This window comes from Boleophthalmus pectinirostris, unplaced genomic scaffold (genome assembly GCF_026225935.1).
Source record: "Boleophthalmus pectinirostris isolate CB_2022bp ecotype Guang Dong unplaced genomic scaffold, ASM2622593v1 HiC_scaffold_10, whole genome shotgun sequence".
In the NCBI taxonomy this organism is placed as follows: Eukaryota; Metazoa; Chordata; class Actinopteri; order Gobiiformes; family Gobiidae; genus Boleophthalmus; species Boleophthalmus pectinirostris.
The window spans coordinates 21,913,375-21,940,967 of record NW_026570971.1 but is presented as its reverse complement, the minus strand read 5'-3'; the positions used below and the strand labels follow the sequence as shown (position 1 = coordinate 21,940,967).

Genomic DNA, 27,593 nt, shown 5'->3' with positions numbered 1-27,593 from the left:
TACTATACTAACTACCTATATAATATATATATTCATACTATATAAGATGGTTAAACATTTGACCCATATTTTTTATTCAGGTTGGCAGAACCTTTTTCACCAGAAGTTTTGGTTGAGAAAGAAGCCCAGATTGCCCGTGATCAGATGAGGCAGAGATGGGAAAGTCTGAAACTGGAGCTAAAAACTAAACTACAGCTTTTGCAGAAATCACTGGAGCAGGACCAGAAACAACCGGTAAAGACCTATACAAATACATGACATATTTTAATGTTGCAGCAATTAAATAAGTACATCCTGCACACAGTTACAGTTATGAATGTTAAACAATGACCAGTAGGTAATATTTCTTAATATCTTCTAGCTCTATGCTCGAGCTCGGGTGACGACATCTGGCCCATTGTTTAAAGGACAAACTCAAACCGACAAATCGTCTTTAAAAACTCTCTATGACAGTTTCAGACAAACAATAGAAGATATGACAGACCAGGTAAATTTCTACTCTTGTATTTTATCATTGTAACTTATTTTGTATTATACTAGAAGTAAATTTTTACTTTGTTTTTAGCCTGGTGCTGGAGAGGTACAGGTAGCACAGATGGAGCAGCAGCTTTACACAGCCGTGGCCTCCACCTCCTCGTGGCTCGATGGTGTGGAGAACAACGTCTTCTCTGGTTCAGTGCTCATGGCCGAAAATGCAGAAAAACAGCTTGAGAAACAAGAGGTATTGTAATGTGCCAAGTGCCTTGTGTCTGTAGCTGCACAAATATAATGATCATATACTTCAGATTTCCTGAATTTTACTATTTAAACATACATTTTTCATAGTTTTATGTTCATGTTTTATGATAGGAATATATAAATGCAAAGAAATCTACATATGATCTTACTCACACGAACCTGCTTATACTTATGCAGTGAATGTGATTTCTTTGCAAGGAGGGTAGCAAAATGGGGAAAATCCTTATTTGTATGTTTTTTGTTATTTTTTTGGTTTTTGTTTTTTTGTTTTTTTTTGCTGGAAAATGGTAAGTGTACAATATCTAATGTAATATTTGTTATATTATGCTAACCTTTCATCCACAGACCCTGGAGAGTGATGTGATGCATGTGACTGAGGATGTGAAGCTCAGTAGGTCATTGTTAGTGGGGTCTTCTAGTCTGAGGCAGGAGGACCGGGTTCTGCTAGAGGACAACCTGGACTGTCTCAAAGAGAGGCTCGGGACTCTGGGTTCTGCTTTGGGCCATCGCTGTGACCACATGAGAACCAGGGCACAGGAACTTACTGCCTTCCAGGTATGACAGCATCATAATAACATGATTATAGGATAGAAAAATAAAAAAGACTGGTTAAATGCACACCTTGATTCAGTATTATTACATAGAAAATACTAACTGTTTTCATTTACAATCTTCATACTAGTGTTATTTTATGTATTACTTACTTTACTAAAAGGATCGATGTGTATTCATAAACATTTTTATAACTGTGTCAGAATTAGTCTATGCTTCACCTGCTGCCCCTGGGTTGGGTTAGGTTTGGTGAATCATATTACAGTGCAATCAAGTATAGTGACACATTTGTGTTTATCATATATGATCTTATGCATTCATTTCATAAAATGCTTTTTGGTTGAAATATAATTGACCCAGATTGACATAATACAATTTTATTTAATTTTACATTTGTGTGTTTTTGTTCAAATGTAGACTGAGTTGCAGCTTTTCCACACTGCTTTTATTGAGACCAAGTGCCAGATTCTACAAGCCTTAGCTGGAGCCATGGATAAGCCAGCCTCCAAACAACTTGAGGTAAAGAAATAATCTAAACTTGAATCAAACATGTTTTTGATAAATGTGACTGACTTTGGTGTTTCAGGTTATTGCCAATGCAGAGGAGAACCTGAGAAATTTTGAACAGAAGATCACAGAGCTCAAAACCAGAGGAGCATCATTACAGGCCGATCAACTATCCATCAACAAACTACTAAAACTACAGGTAATGAAATGAAATAATGAGATAATAATTACTACATGCTAAGGAAAGCTGATTTAGGTGATGATTGATCTTTTGAAAAATTTGTTATTAAGATTTTGCCTTTTTAGTTAAAAAACATAGTATTTCCAAATGACTTAACTTTAGTTTGATTTGAAGTGTAAAAAAAAATAGCTTGACATGTGATCTTATAGCTTACTTATACTATATGTTCATATTCTTTGCGTGTTCAGGACTCATATGAGGAGTTGCTGATGACAGTCGGTTGTCGGAGGAGCGGTCTGAATCAGAACATGGCACTGAAGGAGCAGTTTGATCGAGCTCTGCAGGACCTGGCCGACCTGGTGGACACCGCCAAAGACAAGATGGCCGCTGACCACAGGATCATCGCCAGCTCTGTGGATGAAGTACAGAGTCATCTGGACAAGCATAAGGTTTTATGAACTTTAAATACTAAACCATTGAACCATTTTATAATCTACTATTTGTGTGTTCATTGTTCATATTTTGTAATGTATTTTTTTTTCTTCAGTGCATATATCATTTCATAGCTAATATTCAAAGATATTTATTTTTTTGTAACTTAATAAATGTTTGATATATTGCTGATAATGCATTTTTACTTTCTAGGAATATATTAGTAGTTTTAATTAAGTCCATATTTATAATAATTGTGTGTTATTCTTACAGGAGTTTTTCCAGGGTTTGGAGACACATATGATTTTAACAGAAACATACTTTAGAAAGATCAGTTCTCTCATGCTACCCAAAGAAAGTCAGGCTTTAGAGGAGACTATGGCCCAGGCTCAAGAAATCCTCAAGAAAGCACACAGTAAAGGGGTGGAACTGGAGTGTATACACGACGTAAGACCAAATGTTTAATGTAATTTTACTTCAAGATCTCTTTCTCTTGTTTATGATCAATTAATTTTATAATCCATTTTTTTTCTAGACCTGGTGTCGTTTGGCTCATGATTACCAGTATTTGAGTCGACATCTGGAAGCTGTTGAGGAAAACATGCCCACGGTTGGACTGGTCGAGGAGACTGAGGAGAAGCTGATAGAGAGGATCTCACTGTATCAGGTACACCAAGAGTTTTTCCAATAAGTTGACCTGTCTCAGCAATTACTATATTGACTGAATGTTATGTTATTAGTTCAATGACATAAAATATTTGATTGAAATGTTATATTTTTTTGTAGTAATATATTACACTTTGTTATTGTAATTGTAATAATTTGTTATTGTAAATCATGTTATGCCACAGTCCCATTTATATTCCGAATCAAGTTAAAAAATAGTTGCTAACTGTGTGTGTATATTGTCTTCAATGGCCCTTTGGTTTCTCAAGGGTTTAAAGGGCAGACTGACAGAGCACCAACACAGACTGCACCAGATTTTGGATGAGGGGAAACACCTGCTACAGTCCGTGTGCTGTCCTGGGCTGGAGAATCAGCTGGCTGTGTTAGGAGAGCACTGGATCAACAACTCCACCAAAGTCAACAAGGAGCTGCAGCGATTGGAGGCCACGCTCAAACACTGGAGCAGGTCAGAGACATGTCACAAAATCCAGTGTTTTACCTATGACTAACTGTGCTATTTGGTCCTTGTGATATGTTTTTATAAATGATATTGTGCTGCTTGATAGAGTGAAATAGTCATACTATTTTTTAAGACACCATTGAGACATCGTTTTATGTATGTATTACTGTTGAACACCTCTCCACAGATCTGAACTGTAATTTAGCCTAATTGCGTCATCTAAATGTGTGCGTGAAGATAGATATGTCTAATGCCACACTGTGCAACATTTTCGGCAACTCAGTAACATCTCCATGGTGACAAGCAGATGGCGGACCCTATGTGAAAAGTCACATAATACACCTTTAAGTAAACTGTATTTATTGTAGATACCAGCGGGAGTGTGCGGAGCTGAGTGAATGGCTACAGTCGGCTCTAGAGAGGTTGGAGTTTTGGAACACTCAGGCTGTGTTAGTGCCTCAGGAGCTGGAGACCGTCAGGGACCATCTCACGGCATTTCTGGTAAATTTACTTTTGATTTATTTGATAACTGCAGAGCCTGAACTAAGGATGAAATATCAAAGCATGAAATTGATCACAACTTTTTTTAGAATAAGATTCCCATTCACAACTTATACGCAACATTTAAGTGCTGTTTATTTATAGTCTTTTCTTTCATGTGTGGACATTAGCCAGAAATTGTTAATTTGGTCTAAAGTAGAGTCTCAAAAACCTGATTTTTGTCACATCTTATTCACAAATTATATTATTAAGCTATCATCTTCTTTAATGTTATGGATTGTATCAATTGTATTGTAGGAGTTTTCCAAAGAGGTAGAGGGAAAGTCGAGTCTGAAGTCCTCAGTGGTGTCAGAGGGAAACCAGCTGCTGAGACTGAAGAAGGTGGACACAGTGGTTCTGAGGTCTGAGTTGGGCCGCATAGACACACAATGGACTGAACTGCTCACACGGATCCCAGTGGTCCAAGAGAAACTGCATCAGGTAAATCTGAGCATTTGTTATTCTTATTTCTGGGTTTTGACAGGGTTCTGTAAGTCACTGCCTTAAATGTCTGTCTGAAAGGAGAAGTTAATTGAAACTAACACACTCTGTAACTCTTAGTTTACAGTAAGTAGTTATTAGTCATCTCCATTGAACTACCCTAAACTGTCAAATTTGGCAAACGTATTATTTGTTTGGGTCTGGGAATGAAGTTATAAATGGGTGACAAGTTGTTCCTTAGACCTTAGTTGTTCCTTAATTCAATGTCTGTTCAAAGAAGGATTTCTTCCCTGACATATACTAGTATAGCCTCTTTGGCACACAAATATGTAGTATGAATAACAGTATACATACATTATACTTTTTCTGAGTTTGCACAGATTCCACATCTCATTATTTATTTCAGATTCAGATGGAGAAACTTGCCTCGCGCCATGCCATCTCTGAACTCTTCAACTGGATATCTCTAATGGAGAGTGTCATTGAAGAAGATGAGGAAAATCTCAAGAGTGCAGTTGGTTCAAATGTGATTCAGGACTACCTGCAGAAATACAAGGTGAGTGTTTTGAGTGTTGTTCATTATGAGTAAATGTGATGGTCAATGAGGAGTAGTTCAGGTACCCATTAGTCCCTTCCATAATGTCCTTGAGCAATACATCCCACCCATCTTTAGTGTTTGTTTAATTCATGGTCAACAGCTTAAAAGTTAGTAACTATAACTTGAAGTATTAAGTTATGTGTTTGTGAATATAGTTTAATTAATTTCATTCATTTTTTTTTTTTCCATCCAGGGTTTCCGAGTTGATTTAACTTGTAAGCAGCTGACGGTAGACTTTGTGAACCAGTCTGTGCTGCAGCTGAGTGGGCAGGAGGTGGAGGTCAAACGCAGTGATAAGACAGATTTCGCTGAAAGACTTGGAGCCATGAACAGACGCTGGCAAATCCTACAGGGACGCATCAACGAAAGGGTATGAAGAAGGATACAAAAAAACTATAAGCCCTAAATGAATTAAAAGGATAAAACACTGACTAAATGTTAATTATCTGACCTACCAATAGATTCAGTTCTTGGAGGGCCTGCTGGTCATGTGGCTGGAGTATGAGAGCAGTATTCAAGCTCTGAAGTCCTGGATGTCAGCACAAGAAGAAAGACTGAAGAGGAAACACAGGATAGAAGACCTCACATCTGTACAAAATGCACTTAAAGACTGCCAGGTAAAATTATGATGCAATATTGGGAGTATTTTTACATATTTGAGTAAAAATTTGCCAGCTTGTTAAAAAGATCTATCTAAGAAGTACTCGATTGATATGATGCTGTGTAAATGTTGGTTCCTTAATTTCCTGCCTTCTCACATATCAGTCACACATGTATTTTCAGGAAATGGAGGATATGGTAAAGGAGAAGGAAAAAGAGTTGGAGCGAGTTGAGGAACAGGGCTGTGCTTTGGTCCAGAATAAAACAGATGAGGCCTGTGCTATCGTCATGGAGACACTGCAAGGTGTCAATCACACCTGGTCCAATCTCGACCACCTGGTAGGATCACAACTTTATATGATTACCAGTGGGTTTAGATATTACCAGTAATACTAATTTGTTAATTTGTTTGTTGTAGATTGGGCAGCTGAAAATCAGCCTGAAGTCGGTGCTGGATCAGTGGACCTTATATAAAAAAGCATCAGAGGAGATCAATGGTTACCTGATGGAGGGAAGGTACTCTGTGTCACGGTTTCGCCTCCTCACTGGGTCATTGGAGGCTGTTCAGCTGCAGGTGCAAAGTCTACAGGTGAGTACATTATTAAATATGAAATTAACACCTTATAATGCATTATTTTATGAATACCTTTAGTTAATCTTAATGTGTGAAATACTAAATGGTCTATGTCTTTTCACAAGGACTTGCAAGAAGATCTGGATAAGCAGGAGAGCAGTTTGAGGAAGTTTGGTGCTGTCACCCACCAACTGCTGAAGGAGTGTCACCCTTCTGTGTCAGACACCCTCAATAATGCCCTCAAAGACGTTAATGCAAGGTTAAAACCTGATAACATAATTTTAGTCTTTATAAACAATAGTGAATTGGTGAACATGTGCAATGAAAATTGATATCATTATAGCATACCCTATAGATTCATTATATCAGTGCAGTATTGCTGTAGTAACTATTTTAATGTTTATACTCAGATGGACTGGGTTACTGGAGGAGATTGCAGAGCGTCTTAAATTGAGCAAAGCCCTTCTTCAGCTGTGGCAGCGTTACAAAGAACTGTACGACCAGAGCTACAGCAGTGTCCAATTTCAGGAGGAAAAATCAGACCAGCTCCTCAAGACCGCTAGCAGCAAAGACATCGCTGATGAAGACGTGTCCAACTGGATCCACCAATGCACTGTGAGTAAACTTTATTGAATATGTGTTAAATTACTATTTGTAGTGTTATTGTATTATTATTAATATTGTATTTTTGGGGGGATTAGGAGGTGCTGCGGTCTCAAGCTCCAGTCCAGGCCTCTCTACAGGTCCTTCATGAACTCGGAGAACAGCTAAAACAACAGGTGGACATATCAGCAGCATCAGCCATTCAGTCAGATCACCTTTCTCTGTGCCAAAGAGTGAATGCTGTGGAGCAGGCTCTCAACCGCCAGCTCACTACAATGCAGGTATGTTTTGGCATGCACATAAAGAGTTATTTTTAATAGATAAATTGTAAGCTATTTGAATATCTGAATGAAAGAAAATTAAGGGCAATTGAAAAAGTCAGTATTTCCACAATAATTATTCAATATTATTATGATATGTATTATGTGTTATATTATGTTTTTGAGCTAGTTCTCTACTATTTTGTGCACTAGACGGGAGTCCATGATTACGAGAGGTTCACTGATCAGTTGGACTCACTCGGAAACTGGATCACTGAGGCTGAGGAGGTCCTGAAGATCCAAGACCCAAACGGCTCCACAGATCTAACTGCTATCCAGAGCCGCATGGATGAGCTTAAGGTAGCCACAGTCCAACATAAATCATTGATATCTATATTGTTTTGTGTTCAAACTTTACTTCTCTATTTTGCAGAAACTGATGCTTAAGTTTAGCTGTATGGCCCCTGAATTGGAGCGACTGAATGAACTTGGGTACAAACTTCCTCTCAACGATTCAGAAATCAAACGCATGCAAAACCTCAACCGGAGCTGGACAACTGCCTCTGCCCAGACTACAGAGAGATTTAGGTAATAGTTTTATTTTATTTTAAACTGGATGAACAAATTACCTCAGTGATATGTTAGATTTAATGCATTACCTTTAGAAATCAATTGATAAATTATTCAACTAACTGATTTGTTGAGCATCTGCACAGTACTTTATGAATAAATGGTTTCTATAACCTAAAAATGTCTTTGCCATTCAATTAACCTTTATTATATTTCTTTGCAGCAAACTTCAGTCCTTCCTGTTACAACAGCAGACCTTCCTGGAGAAGTGTGAAACTTGGATGGAGTTTTTGGTCCAAACAGAAGAAAATCTCGCTGTAGAAATTTCAGGAAACTTTCAAAGCCTGATGGAGCAACAAAAGGCCCACGAGGTTAGCGCTCCCTCCTGATGTAGACAAGAAATATATTAATGTTACTTTGGTAATGCAACCACTTACCTATCTATGGTATTTATCAATGCATTTTTTTGTTTATTTGTAGTTATTCCAAGCTGAGATGTTTAGCCGCCAGCAGATTCTTCACTCAATTATTAATGATGGACAGAGGATGTTGGAACAAGGCCAAGTAGATGACAGGTTTGAATGATAGTCTTATAATTATGGGAATATTGAAAGCACTTAAAATAAACCATTATATTTGAACTACACAGAGATGAGTTCAACATGAAGCTGACCTTGCTGAGTAACCAGTGGCAGGGAGTGGTGCGTCGGGCGCAGCAGAGGAGGGGGATCATCGATGGTCTAATCCGACAGTGGCAGCGCTACAGGGAAATGGTGGAGAAGTTACGGAAGTGGCTCCTGGAAGTGTCCCGCCCCACAGAGGTGCTTCAGTCTGGGGCTACTATTCCACTGCAACAAGCACGATCCATGCTAGATGCTGTACAGGTAAAATATAATGTGGGGCAGTGACTAGATAATAGCTTAAAATTACTTAGCACTAATAAACCATAACAAATCCTTAGTATTTTCCAGATTTGTTTAATAATTTAGTTTGAATTTATTTAGTCATGTTAAATTAATGTAAATACATATTCTTTTATATTTCAGTTGAAGGAGAAGGTGCTCCAGCGGCAGCAGGGCAGTTACATCCTGACAGTGGAAGCAGGTCGACAGCTGCTGCTCTCCGCTGACGGTCGAGCAGAGGGGGCGCTACAGGCCGAGCTCACAGAAATACAGGAGAGATGGAAACAAGCTACAGTGTGTCTGGAGGAGCAGAGGAAAGAGCTGGCCATACTGCTCAAGGTCTGTAATTCTGAATTTTATTATAAGTATATTACACATAATGGCACAATAATAGCATGACTATAGTTTGTTATAAAAAGGGATAAAGGACATTTTTTCTGCTCTGTTTCAGTTTTACTTATACATATTTTTACTACTACTACTAAAACACATTTCCTGACCATCTGCATTTTTCCTTCTGTGTTATAAGGATTAATCATATTACAATTAAATACATAAAAGTACTGATAAAAGATTTCACTTTTAGTTACCAAGCTATTGCTCTGCTGTTTAACAAAGGTTTATAATGTAGGACTAAAATTTTTGGTTATTAGCGATTTGTAATTAATAGTGTTTGTACAAGCTTTTAGTGAACACTTAAATTGTGGCATATACAGGACTGGGAGAGATGTGAGAAAGGTATTTGTTCCTCTTTGGAGAAACTGAGAGCTTTCAAACGTCAGCTTTCACTGCCCCTTCCTGATCATCATGAAGATCTACAGGCTGAACAAATGCGCTGCAAAGTAAGGGTTCAGTTATTTAAGAGTTGAGAGCATTTTGATCTTCCAAAACTTTAGTAGCAGTTGTTTAGATTGTTGACTGTATTATTTTATTGTCAATTTTTATGAAGGATTTGGAGAACACCTTTGATGGCTGGACTGGAGATTTAGCTCACTTGGCTGTCCTGAGAGAGTCTCTGTCCTGTTACATCAGCTCAGAGGATCTTTCTGTTCTTCAGGAGAGGATTGAGCTGCTGCATCGACAATGGGATGAAATGTGTCACCAGGTAAAGCTATAAAAAATAGTTATAAAATGTGCTATGTTTCAAATTCAGATTATCACTGAAAACACACTGTGAATATTTATTATTAAAAACTCAAGTTTAAAACTCAATAAAGACAAAATAATGACTGTAAAATGTTGTAGAATGGCCTGAAAATGGTGCTGTTTTATAAAGAATACCATGTTCAGTCTGCCTAATTTTATGCCAATGAATTTCTCTGCAATACTGCTAAACAAATGTAACTTTTTTAAAAACAAACTAACTAAAATAAATATCTAGTTCGATCAGTATTCAACTTAATTTTACTTTACTTTACTTAACTACTGTTCTTCAATAGGAACTGTCAGTATTGTATAGTGGATGACTTGAAACCCACAGTACATCCTGTGTGCTGCAAGCTCTCTGCACACAGGAAACTGACTAGATGCAAATGCACTTCTTACATTTACACTATGGATGTAATGCTCTGCACAGACATGCATTTAGTTGTAATGTTATTTTGTTCTTCAGCTGTCTCTGCGCAGACAACAGGTGTGCGAAAAGCTGAATGAATGGACCGTGTTCAATGAGAAATACAAGGAGCTGTGTGAGTGGCTTACCAACATGGAGAGCAAAGTGTCCCAGAACGGAGACATCAGCATCGAGGAAATGATCGATAAACTACGAAAGGTAAGCTTCAATTTTGTTATAGTTTTGTACTGCATATAATAATTTCCTTTGTGGTTCAATAAAATTTGTCTAAGTCTAATGTCCCATCAAGAATAATACTATAACCACTGACAACTGAAGTGCATTAGACATTTTTAATTGCTGGACCTGTCAAGCATATATAAAAAGTGAAAATTTTGATTAGTTTGAAGCATGTTGGTGTGAAGACATGCTTTTCTATGTGACCAATAATCTGGGCCCATAATAGTAAATGTATAGTCATTGTTGTGTTGTATTGTAAGTTAGTGTGTTACAGTGGTATGGCGAGTCGTTTGTTGTGTTTTCACTTAGCATATTTAATAACTTCATTATTACATATAGGACTATCAAGAGGAAATAACATTGGTTGAACAGAACAAATCACACCTGCATGAACTAGGAGAGCGTTTGTCCCGAGCCAGTCACCAAAGCAAAGCTGCAGAAATCCAACAGAAACTGGGCAAAGTTAGTGATCGATGGCAGCATCTCCTGGATCTCATTGGAGCAAGGCAAGAGAGACATTTTGTTTTTTTTTTTTTGTCTGTTCATTGATTTGAGCATTGAGACTAATTTGTGGTTTATGTTACAGAGGGAAGAAGCTGAAGGAGACTCTTGTAGCTGTGCAGCAGTTGGACAAAAATATGAGCAGTCTTCGGTCCTGGTTGGCTCATATTGAAACAGAGCTCTCCAAACCAATCACCTACGACACCTGTGAATACCAGGAAATACAGACGAAACTTGATCTACAACAGGTATTATTATTACGCTAAACTGATTCTTTTCGGTTAATCTGTGCCCTCATTCTCAAGGAAGCGCTCCTTTCTGTCCTCAATTTTCATATACTTTCAGTATACAAGTCACAGTCTTGTCTTGTCTTGATCATGATGTTAACCCTCAAATTACCTTATTTGCATGTCCTATGAATAGCTATTATTTGGCCTTATATAAGCACAATTTGCTGACGTCTTCTATGCACAGTAACTTACATTGATTTTTGTTACAAACAGAATCATTATTTGAAGTTTCAAAAGTTTCAAAATGGTCTTCCGATTAAGATTAAACACTTTATTTGAAGTTATAAAACTGGAAATTTCAAGGAGATGGTGTCCTAAAAACCCTAATGAATGCTTAGTCATTTTACTATTTTAGAACAAAATTAGTTATTACATTTTCCTATTTTCTGTACATCCTTCCTTTGACTCCTTGCCTTCTTTTGCGTGTGTAGGAACTGCAACGTGACATAGAGAAGCACAGCACTGGAGTTGCCTCTGTCCTGAACCTGTGTGAGGTTCTGCTGCATGACTGTGACGCCTGCGCCACTGACGCTGAATGTGACTCCATCCAACAGGCCACACGCAGCCTGGACCGCCGCTGGAGGAGCATCTGCGCTCTGTCCATGGAGAGGCGCCTCAGGTACGGACACAGGCTTATTAGAGATACAATACATAGTTTCTAAACATAGACGTAGATCTCTACAATGTGGCAGTTTGATTCTGGAGAAAAAAAAAAGATAAACAATATTTATAGTTTATTTGTTTATTTATAAGGATCGCATTAGCTGAAAGCAGTGCCATAAGATAGTCATCAGCTAGTAAAGAAGAAAATATAAATTTATAATTCCTAAAAATAAATAGTAAAACATTAATAATAATTAATAATGGATTTAATTATTAATTTTAATAACACAGACTTTGTAAATTATTTGAGTAATAATTGTAAGTCCATTAATTAATTACACAGCCCTAGTCTGGTTTGGACTCAGTTGCCAAATGGGGTCAAATCAGTTATATAAAGAAAGAGGTCACTACTAAGAACTGATAACACATATTGATAAACATCTTTCTTATTTTCTATTACACATTTTCCCCTCATTTAAGAAGTTCAGATAATTCTTATATAAGCATTTAGTCATTGTTATTTCTTTGTAGGATTGAGGAGACATGGAAATTGTGGCAAAAATTCTTGGAAGATTATTCCCGATACGACGAATGGCTGACGACTTCAGAGAAAACTGCTGCTCTGCCCAACTCCTCTAATGTCCTTTACACTGTGGCCAAGGAGGAGCTCAAGAAATTCGAGGCAAGAATATTAAAGCCTAATAGATTTAATAGTCTACAGTGCATAAGAGGCTGTAATGTTTTTCTAACAATTATTAGGATTGGGTCTGTGATAAATATTTATCATAGTTTTTCAGTTAAGTAGCAGTTTTTGGGAAAAAGTTGAGAAGATAAGTACAGAGATACAGGAAGTAGCACTGAGTCCTAAAGTGAAAAACCTCTACTTATCTCACAGAAAATCCATCTAAAGTGCTAAAGTGCAGGGACAATTTATGTACATAGAAGGTGTTTTTCGGACCCTTGTAAACATTATGATTGCTATGTAACAGTTATGGAATTACCTCTATGTACGTTGAATCTTAAATTTTTTTCATTATACTTTGTTAACTATTTTAGTGAAATTTATAGTCATATACTCTAACAATAACCCAGATTACCTGTAAAGATTGTGTTTGTATTTGTACAGGCTTTTCAGAGGCAGGTTCATGAAAGCTTAACCCAACTGGAGCTGATAAATAAGCAGTATCGGCGCCTGGCCCGAGAAAACCGCACTGACTCCTGCTGCAGACTCAAGGAAATGGCCAATAATTCCAACCAGAGATGGGACAACCTGCAGAAGAGGGTGGCATCCATCCTCCGCAGACTCAAGGCAAGTCAATAATAAATCAGCTCTCCTGTTTTAATTCTGTTTATGGCCACTGCTAATACTGTATATTGTTTTGTAAATGTATCCCTTTGTGAAACTAAATTGTGGTTACAGTATATAATCATTTATGCTTTGTATTCACAGCACTTTATAAATCAGAGAGAGGAGTTTGAGACAGCAAGAGACGGGATCCTGGTTTGGCTGACGGAGATGGACTTGCAGCTTACAAACATCGAGCATTTCTCTGAGTGTGACATTCAGGCCAAGATCAAACAACTCAGGGTGAGTTCATAGCACTGTTTAGAACAGAAATGGGTTGTTGACAAATTAAAGAAAAATAATATGATCTTGATTGCTCTGAGTCACTTCAATTTGCTGATATTAAATTACCAGTAATAAAAACTCTCTGACAGTAAACAATTTTTGAGAAGGTTAACCCAGTAAATTAAACTAAACTAAATCCAACTGATAAATTTCACCCAGTTTTAATTTAGTATAATATATAGTATAGTATAATATATAGTATAATGAAACCAGTTTTGTCCCTCTTGCAGTCCTTCCAGCAGGAGATCTCCCTGACCACAGCTAAAATCGAGCAGATCTTCCACCAGGGGGAGGGGCTGATCGAGAAGAGTGAGCCTCTGGACGCTGCAGTGATCGAGGAGGAGCTGGAGGAGCTGCAGCGCTACTGTCAAGAAGTGTTCGGACGAGTCGAGAGATACTACAAGAAACTCATACGCCTACCTGTAAGTGTATCAAAGCAAACTAAATAAAAAATTAATAATTTATGTTGAACCAGGTCCACATAAATCTAACTTAAGGATGGAGGATATTTTTTCACTCTAACAATATTTGGTGTACTGTGTCCTTTGGTACACAGTATTCAAATTTTACTGATCAATCAGTTCATAATATAGAAGTTGTTTGTGTTTGAGCTGTACATATATCACTATTTGAGTTGATGCATTTATTGAATCACAGAGGCTGCAATTGTAAAGAACAAAATATCCTCATGTCTATATTTGTACAGAAAAAGTAGAATCAGGCACTTGCTTTAGGTTGGCAGATCTTACAACATAATACCAAAAAGACCTCGCTATGATGTGATGTGGTGTGTGATGTGTCCTGATGATACACTTATTGTATTGTATGGGTGCTTTTAAATCAGGGCATTTGTTAAAGTTTTATTACCTCCACATTAAATATGTTACGTTAATATGTTTGTTTCCTTTGTTTCTTGCATAGCTTGCAGACGACGACACCGAAGTGTCCTTGTCAGACCGGGAGTTGGAGCTGGACGAACCCGGGGACCTGTCCAGTGTCCCGTGGAGTGAACGTTTGGGAGACGGGTTCCTGTCCCCTCTGCCCTCCTCAGGGCGGTCTCTGGCAGCTCAGCTGAGGACAGAGCGGTCAGGCCGAGACACTCCAGCCAGTGTCGACTCCATCCCCCTGGAGTGGGACCACGACTATGACCTGAGCCGAGGTCTGGAGAGTGCCAGCCGGGCTCTGAGGGAGCAGCAGAGCGAGGAGGGGGAGTTCATGCAGAGAGCTGCTTCTGCCCTCTCAGGTCAGTCATTGAAGGCTAAGGGTTTGTGTATAATTACTGTCTAATCAAACAAAGCACAAATAAGAATTTGACCTGTAATTTGGGTGTTATTTGTTCATTCTATATACAGCTTAAATTATGTCCTACTACTATGGTCTTATTTTGTGAATTTTTATAGTATTTAAACCAAATTGAATTAATATATTACAATTTAGCAGTTCTGTTAATTATTGTGCTTTCCTCAAGAATTGCATTAGTAAACTGAAAAAATCATTCAATGTAAATTAGCTACCACCCGGCGAAAGGGAAATAAACTCTAAGTACAGTATACTGATAAATGAACACACTTGAGGAAAATCTCTAGTGTTGAATATATTGTACAATGTTTCTTGCAGATGTAGTGATCCCAGAGAGCCCTGAAGCCTATGTTAAACTAACTGAGCAAACTCTGAGGTCCTCCACTGGTATGAGCAGCAGCAGACCGCAGCATGATACAGGCTCCTAGACCTGACTTAACTCACTATTCCTGTCTGAATATAAGATTTAACTCTCTTCACTAGGCTGTGGGAACCGAGTTTTTCTACTTTTCTCTTAATGATTGGGCACTTGATAACACATTGGGTTCTCTAGATGGTAGAGTCAATTTTATTTTAATTCCATCAAATTGGCCCTGAATTTGGTGGTGGTAAAACAGAATTGACCCTATCCCATTGTCTAACCAGCTTTATTGTTTGGACTTGCAGTGTGGTGTGTGGCTAACCCTGATAACAATTTCTTCATAATGTGTTCAGACTGTAATTAAAAGTGGATTGAGCAATTCCGTCTCCTACACTGGTGGTGCAATTTTTCAGCATGTCTTTCTGCTGAGACATTGTACTCTGATATATAATAAAAACAACCACTTTTAATTATAGATGATTGTTTAGAGAAGCATGTTGTCTGAAATGTGACACAATTTTCTAAAAAAAATTAACATACCGTAGTTCATTTCTTTCTGTCAATAACTGTCTCTGTCTTCCCCTGAGCTCCATTCATACAGAGACACAACAGAATCTTGAAAGTGGATTTTGAAATTTGAATATCATGTTAATAATTATTCACACCCATTTCTATTGTGTGATCCTCTGTGTTAATGGGACTAAAGCTGTTCGCTGGAGCACAATTACCAATAATGATATAAAACAAATGATACATGTTAAAACTAATAAAAATGCATAACATCTTTACATTTGACCTCCAGGTGAAGCCGCCTCCACAGACTCACAGTCACTGGACGTAAGCCGCTTCCGTAGTCAAACACCAACAGGAGCAGAACTCGATGGATCTTATATGGGATATGTATGTTCTCCTCTGTCTCATATATTTCTTATATTTGTGTAGTTACGTCGCTTATATTTCGTCTGATTTTCTTTGTCAGATGCGACTTCTGGGTGAGTGTCGAGGCAGCATAGACACAGTGAAGAGGATGGGATTTGAACTAAAAGAGGATGAAGATACAATTTCAGGACTTGCAGATCCCAACAGCTCTGAGTCACAGACCTCAGGTAAATTTGTTTTTGTTTTTGGATTGTAATTGGAAACAGGTATATCAGTGACGACATGTTGTGATACATATTTAGATGTTTTTGTTTTGTTTTTTTATGTGAGACCAATTGTCCTTCCTCTCTCCAGGTGTGATAGAGCGCTGGGAGCTCCTGCAGGCTCAGGACTTGAGTAAAGAGTTGCGAACAAAACAGCGTCAGCAGCAGTGGCAGCAGCTGAACTCAGACCTGAATAATGTGTGGAGCTGGTTGGGACAAACAGAGGAGGAGCTGGAGGTGCAGATGAGACTGGACCTCAGCACGGACATCCAGACCATCGAGCAGCGCATCAAGAAACTCAAGGTAACATTCTTGTTTACCATACCATTTTATAGATACAGAAATTATTATTTTGGTTTGATAAAAGTGTCTGATTAAATACTCAACCTGGAAAAAGACAATTAAACAAATTTATATTGTTCATCGTAAAAGAATTATGTTTTTTTGAGTGAGTTTTGGGGTTTTTGAGTGCACTGGTTCTTTATGACCTGTCACCCTTGGGTGCTTGCCACACCCCATTTAAGATGGCCACCTGAGCTCTCATTCTGTTTGCCTGACAAAGACCTAGTATCGAAACATTGCACGGTTTGTCCTAATAAATCTCACAATTTGCAAGTAAGACGGTGTGCAGGATTTTTGTCTATATTGTTCATTATAAAATATTTTAAGCAGTAGTAGATTGTTGTAGTATAAGGAATAATAGCGTACAGTAAGTTCATTTTCACCTCTTTACTTTTACTCGGTTAACGCTGCATGACAATGTGTTACTCAATCTTAAATAATATTACTTTTTAGTAAATTGAGTTTTTGTTCATATCTACCACTTACTATTGCTTATCTTGTCCACAGGAGCTGCAGAAGGCCTATGACAAGAGAAAGGCCATTGTTCTCTCTATAAACCTGTGCAGTGGAGAGTTTGTGCAGTCGGATTCTGTGGAGTCCAGAGAACTTCAAATCAAACTCAAAGATATGAACAACCACTGGGACAGACTGGGCCTGTCTCTGGACAAATGGAGGACATCCCTACAGGAGGCACTTATGCAATGTCAAGTATGTTTTTTACACATTTTAATCTATTCTAGTCTTTCTATTTCATTTTGATGTCTCACAGTGAGGATTTAATTATTTTTTTATCTATAGGACTTCCATGAGATGAGCCATGGTTTGTTGCTCTGGTTGGAAAACATTGATCGGCGAAGGAATGAGGTGGTTCCCATTGACCCCATCCTGGACAGTGACACTCTCCAGCAACATCACAAGACTCTGACGGTATGAAACAAATATCTGAACAAATATTCCAGGCTTAAATGATTACAAGATAATTTATGTGTGTGTATGTATCTCTTTTTTTACATACACATTTACCTAATCATTTACTAATATCCTTTTTTTTACAATCTCTACAGCAAATCCGGCAGGAGCTGTTGGACTCCCAGTTGAAGGTTGCTTCCCTCCAGGACATGTCTCTGCAGTTGCTGGTCAACGCTGAGGGCAGTGACTGTCTGGAGGCTAAAGAGAAGGTCCACGTCATCGGGAACAGACTCAAACTGCTGCTGAAAGAGGTGACCAGGGACCTGAGGGAACTGGCCAAGATCTTAGACATCACAAGCAGTCAGCAGGTGAGTCATTAGTCCACTACTGACTCATTCATGTAAAGCATGTTGAGTTTCCAAGAATTACTACTACATGTAGCCTATATAAATGTAATAATTCATGATATGACTAGGAACTATGGAAAGTGATACTTTTTTTTTCTAAGATGCTAGTTACATTTGCCCACCGCCTCCCTCTACTGATCAGCTTCTGTCAGGCTTTGAGTTGCGATCAAATTGACATTACAATACACATTTTTCCTTTATACCAGGATTTGTCCTCCTGGTCTTCTGCGGATGACCTGGACACCTCTGGATCCCTCAGCCCGGTCTCAGGAAGGAGCACACCAAGTCGACGGCGATCGGTAACAAACATACCCACAAAAACTGCATTTTTTCTCTGGTTCAAATCTGGGATTATTGGTGAATTTTTGGCTTGTTTTGTTAGTAATGATTTTAACCTGTGCCCCTGAATGCCCCCCTGAAGGCCAGATCCACCTACCTCTTCCATCCCCAAATCTCTCCTCCTTACTGCATCTCTCTACACATGTGGTTCTCAAACTGTGGGGCAAGTACCAACAGTGTTACAAAGAATGGTATCATTTAACCTATGTTTTGAATATACACTGTTAGCCTGCCTTTGTTTTCTTAGTGCAGATTATTTAGTTTAGTAGTGCTGCTATCTTTTGTCTTGCCTTATATGCAGTTAAGAACAGGTTCTGGTTTTCTTGGTATTTTTTGTTTAGTCCCTTTTAACTTTATTGTATTATTGATTTCTTAGTTTGAGAACCACTTCTGTGATCATCAGCTTTACTTTCCTACTTCCTCTCCTATCTCTCAAGTTCTACAAATTCCTATTTTTCTCCACCTTCCTCTTAGATGTTTATATTAAATCTTATTTTATTGCAAATTATTCTTTAAACTTTAATTTCAGCTCTTTCTTTTTTCCAAATGTCTGTCCTGCAAATCTTTCTTTCCTCTAATCGGTCCTAATTTGGTTTGATCTAACTGTTCTTTGAAACACTGGAAAAAATTTACAAGCTAAGTTTACAAAAGTCTAATTTGATAATGTATTTTATTATAAACCAAGCATATTAACATTTTAATTTAATCTAAGCATCAGTCCAAATAAGCATGCCACTACTACTACCTTGTATAACATATATTCAAAGTTGTATTGCACTTTGAAAAAATTATTCCCTAATATCCAAAAGCTATCATCTTTTGTCATCATTTGCTTCTTGTTATTTGGGGTTCATCGATAGCTTTGTTCATAATTTGCCTGGACTGAAAAATACTTTCTTTCTTTTATCCCTCCCCCCTGTTCATTGCAAACAGCAACGGGGCAAAAGTAGGGTGTCACAGCCCGGAGCTTCTGTGAGCAGTCAACACCTAAGGTACATGTCTGTTGGTTTCTAGCACACACAGAAGATAATGGAAATCACCCATGATCCACTGGGAGGAGAATATTTGTTTAAAAATCTGGATGACAGAGTTTGTAGATGCTTCGGAGAAATGGTTTTGTGGAGTAAATGCGCATGACAGTGACTTCCATCATCTTCTGCACGTCTAGACCCTGTGTTACAGTTAGGGAGGTGAGACAGACAGCAGGGGAAAGTGGACAGTGGGATCAGAGGCTGGTCCAAAGAACATATATATTCACTTATTCGATTGCCTGGAGTGACTGGCTGTTTAGAAAGCCGAACTAAACTAGTTTGAGCTCTATATAGGTAGTCTGCAGATACCACGAAAGTAATTTTTTAAAATATATTTTTTTATTTGCTATAGACGCAAGTTGTACAACAAAATTAGATTAGATTCAAAATTACATCATACTTAGAGGTAGGTTTTGGTTAATTGTATTGTATTTTTTGCCATTTCATTCTATGCTGGAAGGATGGCAAAAGTTGACCACCCATATAGAGATAAACACTGCATACACTACTGGTCAAAAGTTTTAGAACACCCTCATTTTTCGAGTTATTTATGGCAATTCAAGTCATGCAATTCCAATGAAGTGCTTGAAATGGTACAAAGGTAAGTATTAAACAGCCAGAGGTTAAAAAAAAGATAAAAGATAACAAAACACAAGTCCAAGCTCTGCCAAAACTACCTCAGGAAAAAAGAACAAGATTGTGAGCTTGAAAAAATGGAGTGTCCAGCACAGTCACAGACTTAAACCCCATCGAGCTGGTTTGGGATGAAATGGACAGAAGAGTGAAACAACCTACAAGTGCCACACATTTATGGGAACTTCTGCAACAGACTTGGGAAGAACTTTTTGAAGAATATTTCTGTTGTAGAAAGAATACCACAAGTGTGTTCAGCTGTGTTCAGTTTTATCTATATCCAAAGGTGGGCACTTTGATGAATCAAAAGTTTACAATACGTTTTGGTCTATTAATTGATTCAATGATTTATTTTTCAACTCAAATTGCTTATTTTTTCTATGCTTTCATTTCAGAGTGAAATGACACAATAAACAGAAAAAAATGGAAAAAGTGTGGTGCTCTAAAACCTTTGACCAGTAGCGTACATAGAATTAGATTTTAGTCCTATGAAATATCAAAATTACTTACTTGCTTGTTAACCATGAACTGTCTCAAGGTACTAAACAAAGTTGACAAGACAATACTATAAGAAAAGTTTAGACAGGCCTTATACATCAATGGATGTACATGTTTTTCTTTTGTAATTTGAATGTATGTTTTTATATATTGTTGATCTATTCTGGTGACAGTTTTTGTCACACCAAAGCCAATGTCCCTCTGTCGACCTCCTGCTGCTGTCTGAGAGGTAGTAGGTCAAACATTAAAAGATGAAATGTGCAAGCCCTCTTCTTGCTTAATATCGCTGACAAAACTACTTCAACTACTTCAACAATTCCACTTTACTCCTAACCTCTTTTTGGCTGTTACTGAGCACACACAGCCATTTTCCTCAGATTGCCGAGTAATGTCTGCAATGAACAATACAATCGCTTCACTTTCTATCGCTTTCTCTTTTGACATTTTCTTCTGCTGCTACTTCACTGACTCTCCACCATCTCCCCTCAGTCTGTCATCTGTGAGTCTAGCCTCTCAGTGGTAAGGGGCACTTCTGGTAACTTCATAGATACACTACAATATGTATCCATTCATATTTAATCATTTGTCACATTTAAACCAGCATTACTGACTGATAATAATAACTTCCTTTGAGGCAGTTTTCTGAGGGCGATGGTGATTTTAACAAACAGAATTTTATCTTCAAAACTGTGCTGTGCTTTTCTTGCCTTAGCATGCGTTTGCACTTTTCTACAGGATGTAAAGCATAAAATGTATTGTAATGATTTATAAACTGCTCAGAGTTGCAGCATGCTTTTGTCTTCTTCCCTAACTCAGCAGATGAATGCAAGCTCGTACGTGTATTCATTTGCCTTGGAAACTGTCATGTGACTGTCTCCATACATGTCTGTATCAGTCGGACAGCATGGACTTCACAATGTTAAACTGACATTGCCTTGAACCATGTTAGGCATGTCTTTCGTCTTATTTGGATTGAACTTTTCAGCACATTCTGAATAAATTAGAGTGTAACTCTATTTAGCCAAATTTGTTTTGTTGTTATTTTAGTTAGATAGACTGAAATTATTATTTAGGCTGTAGTTGCTACTGGTTACACATAAACCCTTAAAAATAAAATTTAAAAGGATTATGCATTTTTTTGATTATATTTGTCAATGTCAGGTATAGTCTTCCTGACCTATTTCTTCTGCAAATTTTTTTGTGGGACTAATATACCACAGTGAGATTTAAAGCCTTCTATCCACAATAGTCCACTATCTTTTATGTTTTAATACAATAAAATTATGCACAATTCTTTCATATCTTTAGCAAATTGCCTTGTTTAACTGTGGCTAAGTGTAATCTATGGCTTGTTTTGTCTGCAAGCAGGTATCACGGCGCTGGGTCCGCTTCCTCCCTTTCTGATTCCTCTGAATCTACTTCCTGGGGTCAGAGGTCGTTCATGAGGCGCGTCCTGTGGGTGGCGCTGCCGTTCCAGGTCATCCTGCTGCTGTTAGTGCTGTTGGCCTTCATGCTGCCCATGACGGAGGAGGAGTACTGTGCCCAGTCCAATAACTTTGCTCATTCACTTTACCCAATGCTCAGCTACAGAAACGGCCCACCACCAGTATAGACTGATCTTATATTTCAGTATTCTCTGCTCAAATCATGTTGAAATTCCCTTTAATGTTGGAAGTATTTCCCATTTTTTACCTTCATGTTATGCTGTGCTGAAGAATTAGGGCTGCACAATATGTCAAAACATGCAAACTGACCATTTTCATCATATTTTTTACTGGTTATTATTTCCTTTTTGACAAATCTGTAGTGTGCTGTGGTTTGCTCCCTGGTGCATCCCTATAATTTAAACTTACTTTATCCTTTGTGTCTGTAAAATTATTGTAACATGACTTGCTAAATCATAAAATAGTGCCTGTATAACCCTGAATTGGAAAGAATTCATGTCTGATTATGTAAATCAATATCAAACCTTTTCTGTTTTGCTTCTACCAGTTCAAACGTTTAGCCTGCATGCAGTTTTGACACTCGACATACGAATCTTTTTGCAATATATTGTGCAACCTTAATCCGACTACTGCTGTGTTTAGACAATGGGTTTTCTTAACGAACCAAACATCTCTTCCCATTAACCTCAGCTGTCTTGAATGTTATGTCTTCAAATGGAGTAGCACCAAAGTTTGAACTGCTATAGCCTGTGACTCTGCTTGTTACTGAGATTTGTACAGAAACATTGAATATACCTTACATTGCATTTATTTTTGTACCTGTATTTTGGCATGCAGTCAGTCACACGGGTTGCTTTTTAATCACTTTCTTCACTGTCTGTGTCCATTTTTAACTCATGAAACTAATCGTGAAATGCCAGTCATTCATGAAGTTTGTACATTTTATTTTTTAACATGAAATATGACTGTGAGATTATAACATATAGAAGTATTGTATATTTTGTATGACTGTTGATGAAATGTATGGCAATATATTATACCCTGTATATAATGGAAAAGTATATAATGTAACTGTATGTACATGCGAACAGAAACAATGAATGCCAAATCCTTATTTTGATACCTGGCTTATTATTTCACCCATTACCCATACTACAGTCTTGAGGTAATGTACTCCTTTTCACTAGTATTACAGTCTACAGAGAAAGTAGCCCCATAGTAAAAATCTGAAATTATCATGACAATTTAAGTCAAGGTTCAAGTATTGTACATGTATGCATTGTTTGTCTTTCACATATTTTTAATACACAGTTTCTTAAATTGTTTGGTAAAATTATCTAGTTATTTCCTCATATCTGCAGTTTAAAATGAAGAATTTAGAGACCAAACCAAATCTATTTTAAATGGAGAGGGCTATAAGGCAAAGTTACTGATAAGATGTGCTATTTGAAAGCAATACCAGAGTCGTTCAGACTATGGGATCTTGCTGTAGATGTATCTATTGAAGATCCAGGGTGATGCTGGTTTTGAGGCGCCCTCTGTTGGTGAGTGGGACAGAGCCAAGGCCTCCCATCACAGGGAAACAGGTGGTGGTGATGGTGATGATGATGAAGAGAAGTGTCCAGGAGTTGGAGGACTTCATGATTAGAGACATCTCCAGAAGAGGTGTCCAAACCGAGCATCTGGGAAACATCTGTGCGAAAATCTGCCAACTATTGTGAGAAAAGAGACATGTCTAAAGGAAATAATTAAGTGTTTATTATATACAAAAAACAATAGGACACTGTAATTTTAGTGTTACTCCCTTGTTACCTTGCTCTCCTTCTCAGACAGCAGCTTCAGGCTCTGTCTCAGAATGTTGAGCTCTTGCTGGTCCTCCTTAGTCCTTCTGTCTTTTACTTCCAGGTCAGAGGTCACAGAGGTTAGTTTCTTCTCCACTTTGACCTTTCTCTCTTCCAGCTGGTCCAGTTTCTTCTTCTGCTCTTGCACTGTCTGGTTCTGCTCCTTCACTTTTAACTTAATCCATCAGACACAACAGACACCATATTTTGTGTTTTTATTTTACAGATAGCAGATTACTTATAGCCATTATAAAGAGTGTTTCTAGACAATCAAATTCCCCCTCAGAGGTAAGCTCTTTCTGAAGCATAGTACACTGGCAAAGATGTATAGGACTGCAACAATTACTTGACTAGTCAGTGTTTTTTTTGGTTGTTTTTTTTCGATCTATCTATCTCTCTAGATAGTCCATTTCAATTTAATACTGAGATTTTTAGGTTTAAATATGGTTTAAACATCCTTCTAAATTGAAAATATTTACATATAAAGTGTACAATTGATGTAAAGCAGAGATTATTTATTTGATGTTTACATTTTTATTTCACAGTGACAGTTATTTTAATAGTCGACTAGTCACAATTATCCCGATTAGTGTAGTTGCAGCCCTACACATGAATAAGCAACAGGATTATCAATGCATGCTGTTTCGTATCAAACTGCGTATTAGGGATGTGTTTTAGCGGGTCTACATATGTCTCTATGCAGTGTATAGTCCTCTGGAGCTGGAGCCTGGCCGTACTCCTATGCCCTGTACCTTCAGCTCCTGGGTGTGGCTCAGCTGGGTCTTGAGCTCGGTGGTGGACAGTCTCGTGGCTCGGAGCTCCGACTGAAGTCTCTCCACTTTCTTCTGCAGTCGTTTGTTCTCGACCTGGGCATCCTCCCTCTGAATGGCTAGTGCAGTCCTGCTCCTCCTCTCCTCCTCCAGCTCCAGAACTTTCTTCCTCAAAAGCTGGATGTGCAAACTTCTGCTCTCCAACTGGTCTTTCTGAGATTTTAACTACGAGGATCAAGGGCAAATGGTGTTCTCAGAAGGAAACATTGTTGAGACATTCAGGTCAAGTGGAAAATCAGCTTCTCCATATTGAAATATAAAATTCATGACAAAGAAGAAGAATGTATTTGAAAGTAATATCAAGTAGGCTAAAAACATGACATTTATATATTTATATTCTTATGTTTCCCTGGTAAATTAAAGACTGAATAAGAAAGATTGGTGTTTTAGTCTTAGGAGAATGCTGTCAATATCACCAGAAGGTTTATAAAATAAGCAGCAATGTAGTCAAGGACACCAAGACCGATAAGGAAATGTGAAAACCTTGAAAAAGAAGGCATTTACCAGTAAACCTATTCTATTTCATCACAAATGGCATTCTCACAAGGATGCAGTGTTTTATCTCCTATTGTATTATATTCAGGTTAGATAACAAGTCTGACACATATTTAAGATAATCACACATATCTCCTGTCCTAGTTACCTTCCTCTGTAGGCTGTAGGTGAGGGACTTGCTCTCAATTAAAGCAGAGCCCTCTTGTCTCATCAGCTGCTCTGCTCTGGACAGTATTAACTTGAGTCTCATATCGAAGCCCACATCCAGAGCAATAGTTTCCACCTTCAAGATCTCCGAGAGCTTCTCCAGGAACTCTTCATACTATAAAAAAACAAAAAAAAAACAAATGGATTAATATTACTATGTGAATTTAAATATATTTTTGATGATATATTTACCTGTTGTTTGTCTTGCCAAAGTCCGTCTCGGTGTGTGTCCACTGTCAGTAGCTCAGTCTCCAGTCTGTGCAGTCGCTCTCTCAGGTCCTGAGCCTGGTTTTCGGCCAGTTCCGCCCTCTGCAGAGTGCTGTGATGGAGCTCGATCTGTTCACTGAGCTCCACAGACACTTGGATCAGTCTTGTCTCCATCTCTGAAACAGTCTGAGAGGAAAGAAAATATAATTTCAAGTCATTCAAAGAAAGAGCGGGTGGTAAAATCTATTTGGAATAGATTTCTTCAGGAAATGTACAGTTTTGGAGAGATCCAAACAGACACTGGGTCTAAAATGCTACTGTGCAACAAAGACACATGAAAAACAAGGAAATTTAAAGGTTGTGGATTATTTAGATATATTTAAAGCTATTATTTTCTGATTGTCTCTATGCAGATGTTATTGCTTGGTCTGAAATGGCATTTAACTATGTCTCCATGGAGACAAGCAGATAGCACCACCAGGCCGCTGGTCAGATCTGTGGTGAAACGAGCTCATTCACATTTAGAAACAGTTGTATTTTTTAGCCAAAAAACACCCTTAATAAAAATAAATGCAAGATAGGTAAGTTTAATGCCATTCTGTGGAAAATTCCTCCTAGCAGATGGCAGACCCTCCATCAGAAAAGTTACATGGTGCAACTTTAATAACCAAGATAGTCTACTACTAGTAGTGTTGGTTAGAAAGTGTGATATTTAAAAAAAAATCATAATAATTATACTTGCCTTATTGCACACCTCCTCCATGTTCATTCCCATATCATTCTCTGTGGACAGGAGTGTGCTTGTTGAGCCCCTCTGCAGAACTTTTATTACTTTATTTAAAAACGAGTGCAGTCGTCTCTGAGAAGCATCTGTCTCTGATTGGCTGATGTGGAGCTTACGCTCCAGCTCCTGCACCTGTTTCTCCAGACACTGGGACTCCTTCCGGGCGGCGTTGATCACTCTTTTACCAGCTTCTAACTGTTCTAACAAAGTCTGCTTTTCTGATTCAGTGCTTCGCTTTCCAGATAGTAGGGAATCATATTCCTAAGATTAAAAAATTGCTGTCTTAGGACAATGATATTAATAAAGCCAAGATAGAGAAATGTGAAAACTTTGAAAAAGTTGGAAGAAATTAATTTAAATCTCATATGAGGTAGACAAAAAACTAGTAAAATGTAAGAGTAATATTCAATATCAACTCAAAACTTAGCAATGTCATTGTTACGCTCATGTATTACCTAAGTAACTTCATAGAGTGCACTGTTGATCATAGTAACAGGCTAGCACCACTGATGTCATAACAAAATCCAACAGGCTATTGTATGTCACTGTATTCTGCAATACAAGGTACTTCTCAGTTATTGGCTTACTTTAATATAAAATATTAAAAGGCCCATTACTGTATTTTGTATACCACTTTAAATGAGTCCAGGGCTGCTGCAGAGTTGGCTGACTTTCTCCTCTCCTGGTCCAGCTCTGACATGAGCCTGTGGATCGTCTCTTTGCTGGATCTACAGTCCAACTCACAGGACTTCACACTCGCCTCCAGAAGGGCTATTCTCATCTTAAGCCTCTCACGCTCATTACACTGGTCACCCTGTTCATACAACCATAAACCAGACAAACATTTACCAGCACTCTTTGGAAATATATGTGCTGGAATTTGAGAAGAAACATTTAACAACAATTAGCTTTGCCCATTAATTAGATATAAATGAAAAGCCTGTTTTCAGCATATCTACCTCTTCATGTGGGTCCATAGTTGAAGGTGTACTAAATTGCACTGTTGCAGTTTTAGGAAAGTCTCCAAGCAACACCAAACATAAGTTCTACCAGGATTCACCAGAGAGGGCGCTGTAATCACATGGTTACGAGGACTAGGGATGTAAAAGGAAATTATATATATTAAATATTAAAGGGCATTAAAATAACCACGTTAAAGCAAAATTATATACAAAATTATGTTATTATTGTGAATGAATCAAGTTTCATTAAAAAAATAAAAATCCCAAGGTCACGTTGACAGGAAAAACGGGAATATTTATGACCCGAGTTTTGGCAGAGCTATTTTACTTGACTTTCTCATTTAAAAATATGTAATCATGTATAAAGCATGAAATATAAGTGTATAATATGAATAAATATAAAATTATGGATAAAATAAAG

The 27,593-nt window shown here is 37.9% G+C and overlaps 2 protein-coding genes across 2 annotated transcripts in view; one reads left to right on the top strand and one right to left on the bottom strand.

Annotated features, from left to right (window-relative positions):
- The window catches only part of syne1b (spectrin repeat containing, nuclear envelope 1b), an 80,592-nt gene extending 57,632 nt beyond the window's left edge, over positions 1–22,960 (top strand). Inside the window, 47 exon segments of the mRNA XM_055155188.1 lie at positions 81–234; positions 362–487; positions 566–721; positions 1,084–1,293; positions 1,708–1,809; positions 1,877–1,996; positions 2,227–2,427; positions 2,684–2,857; positions 2,946–3,077; positions 3,346–3,542; positions 3,905–4,037; positions 4,335–4,517; positions 4,924–5,073; positions 5,309–5,485; positions 5,577–5,732; positions 5,899–6,054; positions 6,134–6,304; positions 6,415–6,548; positions 6,700–6,904; positions 6,991–7,173; positions 7,366–7,512; positions 7,586–7,740; positions 7,946–8,093; positions 8,203–8,297; positions 8,372–8,606; positions 8,769–8,963; positions 9,341–9,466; positions 9,574–9,729; positions 10,237–10,395; positions 10,756–10,922; positions 11,003–11,165; positions 11,639–11,826; positions 12,342–12,492; positions 12,937–13,119; positions 13,261–13,398; positions 13,671–13,862; positions 14,362–14,683; positions 15,058–15,126; positions 15,903–16,000; positions 16,080–16,206; positions 16,334–16,545; positions 17,092–17,292; positions 17,383–17,511; positions 17,649–17,861; positions 18,107–18,199; positions 19,173–19,231; positions 21,770–22,960. Coding sequence (XP_055011163.1) covers positions 81–234; positions 362–487; positions 566–721; positions 1,084–1,293; positions 1,708–1,809; positions 1,877–1,996; positions 2,227–2,427; positions 2,684–2,857; positions 2,946–3,077; positions 3,346–3,542; positions 3,905–4,037; positions 4,335–4,517; positions 4,924–5,073; positions 5,309–5,485; positions 5,577–5,732; positions 5,899–6,054; positions 6,134–6,304; positions 6,415–6,548; positions 6,700–6,904; positions 6,991–7,173; positions 7,366–7,512; positions 7,586–7,740; positions 7,946–8,093; positions 8,203–8,297; positions 8,372–8,606; positions 8,769–8,963; positions 9,341–9,466; positions 9,574–9,729; positions 10,237–10,395; positions 10,756–10,922; positions 11,003–11,165; positions 11,639–11,826; positions 12,342–12,492; positions 12,937–13,119; positions 13,261–13,398; positions 13,671–13,862; positions 14,362–14,683; positions 15,058–15,126; positions 15,903–16,000; positions 16,080–16,206; positions 16,334–16,545; positions 17,092–17,292; positions 17,383–17,511; positions 17,649–17,861; positions 18,107–18,199; positions 19,173–19,231; positions 21,770–22,013 — 7,585 coding nt within the window. The 3' untranslated portion in view covers positions 22,014–22,960.
- Positions 22,961–23,053: 93 nt separating this feature from the next.
- ccdc170 (coiled-coil domain containing 170) lies at positions 23,054–27,294 on the bottom strand. Its single transcript, XM_055160444.1, has 8 exons — positions 27,170–27,294; positions 26,842–27,024; positions 26,181–26,471; positions 25,412–25,612; positions 25,161–25,334; positions 24,440–24,682; positions 23,659–23,862; positions 23,054–23,558 (listed from the first exon to the last, which is right to left on the bottom strand). The coding sequence occupies exons 1-8, from the start codon at positions 27,185–27,187 to the stop codon at positions 23,289–23,291; spliced, it is 1,584 nt and encodes a 527-aa protein (XP_055016419.1). The 5' UTR covers positions 27,188–27,294; the 3' UTR covers positions 23,054–23,288.
- Between the last annotated feature and the right edge of the window lie 299 nt (positions 27,295–27,593).